The 11,665-nt window shown below is 37.7% G+C and overlaps 1 protein-coding gene across 3 annotated transcripts in view; it reads left to right on the forward strand.

Annotated features, from left to right (window-relative positions):
* The window catches only part of Huwe1 (HECT, UBA and WWE domain containing 1, E3 ubiquitin protein ligase), a 183,370-nt gene that overhangs the window by 91,725 nt on the left and 79,980 nt on the right, over positions 1–11,665 (forward strand). For 2 of the 3 annotated variants that reach the window (XM_013035924.1, XM_013035926.1), the window contains exons 24-26: positions 197–408; positions 8,134–8,191; positions 9,430–9,606. In XM_013035924.1, the coding sequence (XP_012891378.1) occupies positions 197–408; positions 8,134–8,191; positions 9,430–9,606 (447 nt within the window). Of the gene's footprint in view, positions 1–196; positions 409–8,133; positions 8,192–9,429; positions 9,607–11,665 lie in introns of those variants that run through there. The other variant, XM_013035927.1, reaches the window with a different exon arrangement.

The following is an 11,665-nucleotide window of genomic DNA, read 5'->3' on the forward strand; positions in this document are numbered from 1 at the left end:
ACCACCAGAAAACCGGAAGTGGCGCTGTAGCTCAAGTGGTAGAGCGTTCGCCTTGAGCTGAAGAGCTGAGGGACAGTGCCCAGGCCCAGAGTTCAATTCCCACGACCGACAAAAAAGAAAAAAAGAAAATGCTCACAAAATCTTCATATCTTATATTTCTGAAGTGTTAACAAATAACCTTATCTTTTGCCATCAGTTACTTGAAGAAATCTGTAATCTTGGAAGAGACCCTAAATATATTTGCCAGAAGCCGTCAATCCAGAAGGCAGATGGAACTGCCTCTGCTCCTCCTCCAAGGTCTAATCATGCTGCAGAAGAAGCATCTAGTGAGGATGAAGAGGAGGAGGAAGTACAGGCCATGCAGAGCTTTAATACTACTCAGCAAAATGAAACTGAGCCTAACCAGCAGTAAGTGTTCCCAAGATGAATTTTCCAGCCTTGTGATCTTGGGCATGTTACTAAGTCAGTCTTAGCATTATTTTTTCCCCCATGTTTGTGGTGTTTGGGGTAGAATCCAGGATCTCATGCATGCTAGGCAAGTGTTCTACCACTGAGCCACAGTCCCCATAATGTCACTTTCATCTGCCAGAAGTGAGAGTTGGTTTATTTTAAGGTTCTGTCTAAGATTATATCGTTTTTCTTTTCCTCTTGTTCCTTGGTAGTATCATTTGTACGTTGGTATTTAATAGTGTTGGTTTCCTTGAGAAACATAGAAAGTTGATGGGCTTTTGCACGGTGGACTCATTTTGCTCTGCATTGATTTGGTATTTCACATCACTGACTGCCTGCTGCAAGCACATTTAAAAACATTGTACATTTGAAACCTGATTTATTTTGTTGATATTCTCGCAAACTTTTTTGGCTGGCAGTTTGTTGCTGTTGGTTTTGTTCCTTTGATTACTGTGTGTTCATACCAGATAAATTAGAGAAGGCTTTGAACTATATTAATCCAGATGATCTAATTTCATCTTATTTCTATTTGCTTCAGTTATAGCCTACATAAGAATTGACTACCTCTGGGCTGGGCACTGGTGGCTCACACCTGCATTCCTCTCTACTCAGGTGGCTAAGATCTGAGGATCCAGATTTGAAGCCAGCCCAAGCAGGAAAGTCCGTGAGACTCCAATCTCCAATTAACTACCCAAAAAGCCAGAAGCAGAGATGTGGCTTGAGCAAAAAAGCTCAGGGACAGTGCCCAGAGTTTAAGGGTTTGAGCCCAAGACTGGCCCAAAAAAAAATTGACTACCTGGATGCACTGAGAAAGGCGACATAAATATTGATAATGAATAGTTGCACAGGCTTTTTGAATTTTGAGATCTCACCTGGAGCTGGCAGTTGATTCTTAATCACGTTTAAGCAAGTAGTGGAGCTGAGCCCTCTTCAGTATTGTATTACTTCATTTAATGTTCCTTTTGTGTGTTGATTGGCATCTTAAGGGAGGGATGAGAGAGGTGTATACATGACTAGGTTTGAGCTGAAGATTAAAGTTAGCTTGGGCCTTAAGATCCTGGTGGCATGAATTCAGAATTGGTGTGTTCTCTTAGAAGTCTAGATAATAGTGAACATGCTGGTTTCAGCAGTTTTGGAGGAGAAGGGAATTATTGCTGCTAACAGCTTTCGTTCTTTGAGCAGATGTCTTACTCTGAGAAAGCAAACCTCCCTTTGTTCTAGCAGGATGGTCTTATTACTTTAAAATACTCTTCTAGAGGAGAAAGACATCCTGAAAGAGAACTATACCTTTTCAGGTTGAGGGGGGTAGAGCACCAAGGAATCAGCCCCTGCTGGGTTGAGTTCCTCTTCCTGACTACAAATAAGGAAAAATTTCCTTTTTTGTATTAGTGGTTTGGACCATTTATTTTTAGTTTCTCCATTACCTAAAAATTTAACATGCCTAATATTCAAGCTATTTGTAACTTCAAATTTTCTCAGCAGCATTCAGTTCTTCAGTCTCTTCTATTCTTTTCTTACCATATCACCTATCATTATGTATTATCCATATTTGCTTCCATTCCCAACTTACCTACTTCATTTCTATCTACCAAATCACTGTGAGGTTTGCCCAAATATATTAGTCTTGACTTTTTTTTTTTAATTTTTTGAGTCCGGTCATGGGGCCTGAACTCTGGGCTTTGGCGCTGTCCCTCAGCTCTAGGCTAGCGCTCTACCACTTGAGCCATAGCAGCACTTCTGGCTTTTTTCTTTTTGCTTATGTGGTGCTGAGGAATCGAATCCAGGGCCTCCTGCATGCAAGGCAAGCGCTCTACCACTGAGCCACCTTCCCAGCCCAAATATATTAGTCTTAAAAACTGTTTTTGTTATTATAAAAGTAATGTATAGAGGGGTTATAGTTACTCATTCTTTTCCTTTATTTATTTTTTTGACTGTCCTGGGTCTTGAACTCTGGGCCTGGGCACTGACCCTGAGCCTTTTTGTGTTCAAGGCTAGCACTGTACAACTTGAGCCACAATGTCACTTCCAGCTTTTTCTGCATAGTTTATTGGAGATTATACTCTCTTGGACTTTTCTGCCTGGGCTGGCTTGGAATGGTGGATCTCCTCAGCCTCCTGTGTAGCTAGGATTACAGGTACCCACCCAAATACATTATTCCTAAAGGACTTTTTTTCTATATATTTCCAAAAGGGAAGTGAATCTTAAGTTCCTCTTGAAGTTTTGTATGCTAATGGCATTCTTCACTCATCCTAATCACTTTAGGAAAGAGATCTGTCCAGTCTGCTCTGGTGGCTCATGCCTGTAATCCTAGCTACTCTAGAGGCTGATAATTGCAGTTCAAAGTGAGCCCAGGCAGCAAAGGCTGGGAGACTCTTATCTCCAATTAACCACTCAAAAATGGGAAGTGGTACTGTTGCCCAAGGGGTAGAGCCACCTCCCTTGGGCTGAAGAGCTGAGATATAGTGCCCAGGCTGAGTTCAAGCCCCACAACTGACCAAAAAAAGAGATTCTAAGATTACTCTATAGTGTTTCTTTCTATACTACATGTCTTAGTAGTTCATTGCTATATTAACTTATTCAAAATATTTATCTTTTTTTGCCTCTCCTCTTTTCACCACCCCCCCTCCACTCCCCTTCCAGAAGTTTTAAAGCCATGGACTCGTACATGCCACACAAGTGCTCTACCATTTGAACTGCATGCCCAGCCTTTTGTTTCTTTTTCTTTTGTGGCTTGAAATCTTGGCCTGGGTGCTAATTCTGAGCTTTTGTGCTCAAAGCTAGCACTCTACCACTTGAGCCCCATACCTCCGCCAGTAAGGTTTTTTGGGGTGGTTAATTGATGATGAGTCTCACAGACTTTCTTGTTCAGGGCTGGCTTCAAACTGTGGTTCTCAGATCTCAGCCTTCTGAGTAGGGTTACAGCCAATGAGCACCCATCTTCTATTTTATTTTTGTGATATGAATTCACTACTATTTTCTGCCTGGGCTGGCCAAGAACTTGAAAGCCTTCACCTACTGAATAAGATTACACATACATGCCACTACCCTTGACTGTTTCACAAATTTCAACATTTTATATCCTTGTTCACTTCTGCCGTCTTTAAAGGCGGGGAAGGAATCCCAATTACTAAGTGCATTGTTTTTGCTGGAGTGAAAAGCAAGGAAACTATCTAAACTCAAGCTTCATTTTGAAATCCATATATACATTAGAAGGTGGATGGGTTCTTTTTTTAATCTCATTAACCTACATGCTTAGGATAGAAATTTTTGTGTACTCACTATAGATAAAGAGGTTTAGAAATGGGTTTGTCTCCCCTCCCTTTATCTTCATGTTCTGGTTTCAGACTTTTAAAACGGGGTAACAAATTCCTTTTTCATGCCCCCAACCCTTTCCTATGCTGTATACATATATTCATAGGCCATGCTTTTTCTCCAGTTTTTGTAAGGGAGTGTCATGTTGGTGTTTCAATCCAGGACCTTGTGTGGCAGGTTCTTTTTATTTTCTTCCCTCCTTGTACATATATTGAGCTTCATTTGGTAGCAGAAGTGATAGTCACATGTTTAAGATCCCAACTCTTTGGTTGAAAAAGTGTCTGGACTTTTTCTTCCCTGCTTAGCCTCTTAATCTCAGCCTCTCATAGCTAGGGTTACAGGCATGGACTATAGGCACTTAAATTCAGATGTCTCCCCTTCCCCCCTTATTTGTTTGTGTCCCTACTGAGGCATGAATTCAGGGCCTCATGCTCTCCCTGCTTGATCCAACTGGCACTTTATCACTTGAGCCACATCTTCAGCACTCCCATTTGTGTGTGTGTGTGTCTGTGTGTGTATTTGTGTTTCCATGTGTCTATCCTGGGGCTTGAACTCAGGGCCTGGGCACTGTCTCTTGCTTTTTTGCTTAAGGCTAGCTAGCACTCTACCACCTGAGCCACTCTGAGTCACAGGGACTTTTATGCCCAGGGCTGACTTTGAGCTGCAATCTGTAGACATCAGCCTCCTGGGTAGCTAGGATTTACAGGTGTGAGCTACTAGCACCTGGCTCCCTGAGCTTTTGTGATCAAAGTTAGTGCTTTGTCACTTGAACCACAGCTCTACTTTGGGCTTTTTGGTGGTTAGTTGGAGATAGAGAGTCCTGTAGATTTTGGCTGGCTGGGCTGGCTGCAAACCATGATCCTCAGCCTCCTGAGTAGCTGGGGTTACAAGCATGAGCCATTGGCATTTGGCTTTGCATTAATTTTTTTCTTAAAGTATAATTCCCATACGGTAAACTGCATATTTAAAATTTCCAGTTACCGTTTTGCCCACCTTTGATCTTTCACTGTAGATTAATTTTACATATTCAAGAACATTCTGTAAATATAATCATATAAATGGAATTTTACTTATGTTTCTGATCTGTATACTTTTGTTTATTGGATTTTTTTGTTTATGCTTTTGAGATTCATATTGAATGTCAGTATTTAATTACTAAGTGATCTAATTTATGAATATGAAATAGTGTTTATTCTTCCAATTGGAGTTGGCTTTTCTGGTTTTTTCCCCCACAAACCAGCAGTATTAATTATTTAGAATTTAGTGTTTATATGTGAGTTTTGAGTAATATATATATATATATTTGTGCTGTTCCTGGTGCTTGAACTCAGGACTGAGCATTGTCCCTGAGTTTCTTTTAAAATTTCAAGGTTATTGTTCTACCTCTTGAACCAGAGCTCCATTTCTGCCTTTTTTGCTGTTTAGTTGGAGAACTTGAATCTCATGGACTTTCTTGCCCAGGCTGGCTTCAAACCACAATGCTCAGATCTTGACTTGAGTTACTTGGTTTTATGCTAAGGATCTGATATATGGAAACTTAGACAATATAGTCTACCTAAATACTTGGGCTGTTTTTCTACATTAGGAGCATTTATTATAAGTAGTTCTCTTTTGAGACAGAGTCTTGTTATGTATCATAAGACATCCTAGAACTTTGTTATGTAATTCACTCTGACCTCAGTCTTGGGATCCACTTGCTCTATTCTCCTTGGTTCTGGGGGTTACAGTTGTGAGCCACCACAAATTGACAGTGTAAATGGTTTTAAATATTTGTCTTTGGGTTTCTTTTGCCTTTTAAAATCTGATGTAACTGAAAATAGATATACTTAGCAGTAAGTAATCAGGGTTTCTCATTAGGGCATTAGAAGTTCATTTTATGTTAGTTTGCATTCAGTGTGCCAAGCTTATAACCTGTTTCTTGAAAGAAATGGGTTGTGTAGGTCCTTGTGGTCTTTGGAATTAAACAATAGTTCAGTTGTCTGGTTTTTTAAGGCAATGGGTACAGAGAAGCATTTGTTCCCTGAAAGGTGAGCCATTTGTAGGGTTCCTTTTGGAAGAGCAGAGAAAAAAGGTAAAACTGATCAGAATTTGGGAACTTGTATGTTTTGGAAAAGAGAGCAAGGCAAGAAGTTTTTCATATAACAGTTATATTAGATTGCTTCATTCACCACTATAATGCAGTCTTTTACTCTGTGTGTGCGTGTGCGTGCATGTCTTGAGGCTTGTCCCTGACCTAGTGCTCTACCACTTGAGCCGTAGCTCCATTTCTGGCTTTTTTGTATAGTTAACATGAGATAGGTGTCTCAAAGCTGGGACTGACTAAGATTATACCAGCACCAATCCTCTTTTATTGTTTTTAATGTGAACACATTATTTTAAAGACTTGAATGACTTCTTGAGGCCAACTGGTAGGTGGAATTCTTTGGAAGATAGTAAGTTCATCATTTCTAGTATTACTACATGACTTCTTGGGCCTCATAGCCGAAGATGAAGGTAGGAGAGGAAGAAAAGTAGTTACTTGAGTATAAATTTGTTCCTGTGGTTATATTAAGAGCCACTATTTGGTTTGCCTTTCCTCTTGTTCTTCCAGTCAACTTCCATCTAGCAATGAAGGGAGCATCTGCGGCCCATTTCATTACATCACCTAGGCTCTGCACCATATTTGACTTCTGCCAAGGGGTGGGTATCTCATTGGATTTCAGCCTCAGCTGCATTTATTAGTTACAGGCGTTGATCTGTGGTGTATTTGAGGCAAAAGTTGGAATGGAGGGTTGGTGTTAGATGCTGCATAATTCTGAGGAAATATAGTTAAATGGAAAAGTTTGTAGTCTCATGAAATCTTTGTAATTGTGGCTTATAGAGCTCCTCCATTTGTATAGTGTTCAAAGATTTTTCATTAAGGATATTCATAGCATCTCTTCCCCTAAAAGCCAGCTTTGGGCATTTTATCATTGAAACCATTCATTATGCCTCTCCATTCTCTTTCCTTTTTTTTTTATTGGCTTATATCAATTATATTCTGAGGAGGGGTGTATTATTACATCTCCACACTGTTTACACTGTATTCCACTCAATCTCACCCACTCTGTATTTTCATTTTGTTGTACTATGAGATGAGAACTATTACTTGTCAACTGTTCTTCCACTACTTTTTACTTAAGTCTATTTCCCCAAAGGATTAAGGCTAAGGCTTCCTTCTAGTACATGTTCCTGAAATAATAGTCCAGTCAGTAAAGCATGCCTTAAGGGTTCAAATGTAATTCTGTAAACCTGCCCCAATCTTTTTAACAGTGATTACTTTTAGGCTGGTCCTGGGGTAGAGCCTCAAACCTGTTAAACTTCAGTAAAACCTTGTGCAAGGGTAAAATTCTTACCCAAGGGACAGCATACTTTTCAGATTATTAAAACTATATTCCTACCTAATAAAATTTCCTGTTATTATGAAAATAAAAATCTGTTCCTAGAGTCTATTTCTAAAATGCTTCATTCTTTCCTGGAGCTTATCTTCCCGGTACATTTTTGTACCTCAAAGATACAAGATAGAAAGAAAAACCAAGATTTCATTTAAGTATACTATTTAAGTGTCGTTTTACCCCCCCTCCATCCTGCCATTACTTTGATGGCAAAAAACCAAGTTACAGCTTTTAATCTAAGACTGCATTTTCTGCAGCTACAGCATTATTATAACCTCTTATTCCTATTCCCCTCATGGATTGAAGCATCTAAAAATGCAGAAGAAATGATGTTGTTAGGCTGCAAGTATAGATTGTTAGGGAAGGAGGCCTGGAGCAGATCTTTCACCTTTTATCAGCATTGACTATTTAGCATAATTTATCAACCTATGCATGGATTTGAACAAAATTAATTTCTCTTCCTGTTATCTGTAACTAAACTTGATACAACATAAAGTGTTTTGAGTTTGTTTTACTAGATCCTTTTTGTTGAAGTTACTAATACTTAATTTTTAATATGCATTCCTCTAATGGTAGTTTTCCTATTCTTAGATAATAATGTCACTTGTGATATGTAAAAATCCTGTACTTTAAAAAAAATTTATTATAAAGGTATGTTCAGAAGGTGTTACTGTTACGTAAAAGAGTACATCTCTTTTTGGACAGTGTCACTCCTTTCCTTGTACTCTCCTAGTTAAATCCTGTACTTTTAAAGGCTTGGTTTTCCCCCTTTCTTTCAATTCTATTCAGGCTAGGTTCAAGATAAATTTCAACTATTTTCTCCATGTGGTATGAGTCTAAAACTTGGAGTCTTAACTTATAAAAAGGCCTATATTCTTACTATATCCTTTTCCTCACTTTTTTCTCTTGCACTGGTATTGTGAATTTCTGTGTAACTCACTCTTTTCTCCCTTAACAGGGTTGTTGGTACAGAGGAACGTATTCCTATTCCCCTCATGGATTACATCCTTAATGTGGTAAGATTCATTGTAGGGCAAATTAAATAAATGTGTATGTTTCCCTAGAACAGGTGTGGGATCATCAAAGAATTCAATAGTTTTCTATTTTTTCCCTTAAAATCCAGAGGGGAATGATTTACAAATCTGGAAACTTACGTTTTTATTCTCGTAGACTAGTTTCTTTTAAAAAAAATTACCCTGATCCCCAGCCTAGTTTGATTCTCCATTTTCTGTTCATTTTCTGTTCATTCTCTGCCCATTGGAATCCAAAAGGACATAGAGTGGGCTTTCTTAATACCATTATTCCTTTATTACATGTTCTGAATGTATACAGCATATATTTTTTCTCATTAACTTCTCTCTTTCCCAGTCAATGTGTCCTTTTCTTTTAGCTTCCTAAGTATATTACAGGAAAATGCAAAGTATTTGAACTTTTCTAGAATTATTTAGCAATAAGGAAAAACCCAATTAGCATTATTCTAGGATATCAAGCACTTTCAACACTCCTAGAGATGTTTCTTTTGTGCCTATGTGTTGTTGCCCACATTTTTCTTTCTTTTAAAATGATTGCTTTGTTTGCTTCAAACCACTCTTTCAGGGGAAATAGCTATGATATACGCGGAGGCGCACATAACTAATAAATAAGCAAAAATAAGAAATTTGGGTCTTGTTGTGGTGAATTTTGACTGTAATCCTAGCTTCTATGAAGACAAAGATCAGGAGGATCACAGTTCAAGGACATACTAGACAAAATGTTAATGACACTTCCATCCCAGCAAACATGCTGGGCATGCATGGTGTGCAAATCTGTGATCCCAGCTACAAGGACACATAGATAAAATGCAGTTCATAACTGGTCTAGGAAAAATGAATGCTCTGAAAATAACTTAGTAAAAAAAGGGCTGGGGAGTGGCTCAAGTGATAGAGTGCCTTCCTGGCAAATGCAAGGCCCTGACTCAAACCCCAGTGTCACCAAGAAGTGGGAGTAGGAGTAGTCCTGAATCTGATTTATTGTGTGGCTTTGAGCTATACTTCACTTTCCTCTAAAATTATATCCTGGTATAGTTGAAATGGTAGATGGGAAGAAGTTCCAATTCTTAATTTCTTGGTGGTTTAGGCTATGTACTATGCATCTATCACCATTTAGTATAAGTTTTGGTATTTTAGAAAACAGTGATATTGTGACCATCTTAACTGTCCTTTTAGTCCAAGTGGGGCCCTCTAACTTTTTCTTAAAATATTTTTTCATTACCTAGATGAAATTTGTGGAATCTATTCTGAGCAACAATACAACAGATGACCACTGTCAAGAATTTGTGAATCAGAAAGGTCTCTTGCCTTTGGTTACCATTTTGGGTCTTCCCAACCTGCCTATTGACTTTCCTACATCTGCTGCCTGTCAAGCTGTTGCAGGTGTCTGCAAATCCATTTTGGTAAGAAGCATATGGCCAAAATATTAATATTCATATATGTACAATATATGTCACATTATTTCTCATTGAAAAATGAAAGGGTTTTTTTTTAATTGTTGTTTAGTATGTAGATCTAATACCATTTTGCTTTCTCCATAGGAGGAGAAAACATACTTTTTTTTTGTGGGTTATGGGGCTTGAAATCTAGGCCTGGGTGCTGTCCCAGAGCTCTTCAGCTCAAGGCAAGCACTCTACATATTAAGCCACAGTACTACTTCTGGTTTTCTGGTGGTTAATTGGAGATGAGAGTGTCATGGACTTTCCTGCCCAGGCTGGCTTTGAACCACAATCCTCAGATCTCAGACTCCTGAGTAGCTAGGATTACAGGCATGAGACATGAGCACTGGACAAGAAAGCATACTTCTAATAATGATTTCAGTAGAATGTCATTCTGCTTTGTTATTCCTTTCCTAACATGTTCTAGTATATTAAGTAACATGTTTTTATCTTTGTTTTAGGTATGAGTTTTCAGTATAGTTGACCTATAGTGCATTGCTTAAATTTGGCCCTAATCAGGAGTCCTTTATTTTGTTTTTGATAATAACAAATACATATAGTAGGAAATTTATCATCTTATCCCCATGCAAGTATAAATTTCAGTGTTATCCACTTTGTGGTGTAACGATTCCCTGAAAATACTTCATCTAAACTGAAACTACTATTCATTGATACAACTACTATTCATTGATTCTTTTCCCCAGTGTTGGGTGCAGCTACCATTCTTCTTGTTACTAAATTTGAGTTATTCTAGTTATATCATGTAAATGAAATGGTATGACGTATGAGATTTTTCTATTCACTTCAGAGTTTATTCTTTTTGGTATCATGTTAGATGTTTCTTTTAAGGCTAAGTTATATTTTAATAATGAGTATGCCGCATTTTATTTATCCATTAATTTGTCAATGTACCCTTACAATTGTTTTTATCTTTTGGCTATGGTGAATATAAATCTCCTGGGAAATTGACTTCACAAGTATGTCTTCAAGGCTCTGCTTTTAATTCTTATGGATATATATGAAACAAGAAGTGAAATATCTGGAATAAATTTTATTTCATGTTTAATATTTTGATGAAACTTCATACTGCTATTCTGCACAAACTGCATCATTTTCTATTCTTACCAACAGTATCCAAGAATTCAAATTGAAATTCATTTGAGCCTATTCCTGTATTCTGGTTTTTGTTTTTGTTTTGGACAATAGCCTTCCTAATGAATATGCAGTGGTATGTTACTTGCACTTTGACTTTTATTTCCTTGATGGTTAATAATGTGAAGTATTTTCATGTGCTTGCTTGTTGCCCATGTATGTATCTTTGGAGAAGTGACTTTACATCCTTTGCTGTTTTTATTCAGGTTTTGTTGTGTTATTGGAACTCTGTGTATATTGAATATTAATCCTTTAGTAGGTAAATGATTTGCAAATATTTGCATTCTGCAATTTGCCTTTACATTCTGTTGAAATTGTCCTTTGCCAAACAAAAATTTTTGATGTTAACATGTAGTTTTGGTTTTGTATGTAAAATATTGTTGCCTAAATTAGTGTCATGAAGCTTTACCACTATGATTTATTTTAGGAGTTTTATCATTTGGTTTACTTTTATTTTTTTATTTTTCTTTTGTCGGTTGTGGGGCCTCAATTCTGGGCCTGGGCACTGTCCCTCAGCTCTTCAGCTGTATACTAGCGCTCTACCACTTGAGCTTTAGCCCCACTTCCGACTTTTTCTGCTCATGTGGTGCTGAGGAATCAAACCAAGGGCCTCATGCATGCAAAGCAAGCACTACCACTCAGCCACCTTCCCAGCCCCATTTGGTTTACTTTTATGAAGTATAAAGAAACATTCAGTTTCATTCTTTTATTTGTGAATATCTAGATTTTGCATCATTATTTATTGAAAAGAATGTCCTTTCTCCATTTAAATTACCTTGTTATCATTGTGAAAAGTATTTTGACTATAAATGTAAAGTTTTGTTTCTGAGTGCTATCCTATTCTGTAAATCTTTTTTTTTTTTTTTTTTTT

Source organism: Dipodomys ordii, unplaced genomic scaffold (genome assembly GCF_000151885.1).
Source record: "Dipodomys ordii isolate 6190 unplaced genomic scaffold, Dord_2.0 Scaffold231, whole genome shotgun sequence".
In the NCBI taxonomy this organism is placed as follows: domain Eukaryota; kingdom Metazoa; phylum Chordata; class Mammalia; order Rodentia; family Heteromyidae; genus Dipodomys; species Dipodomys ordii.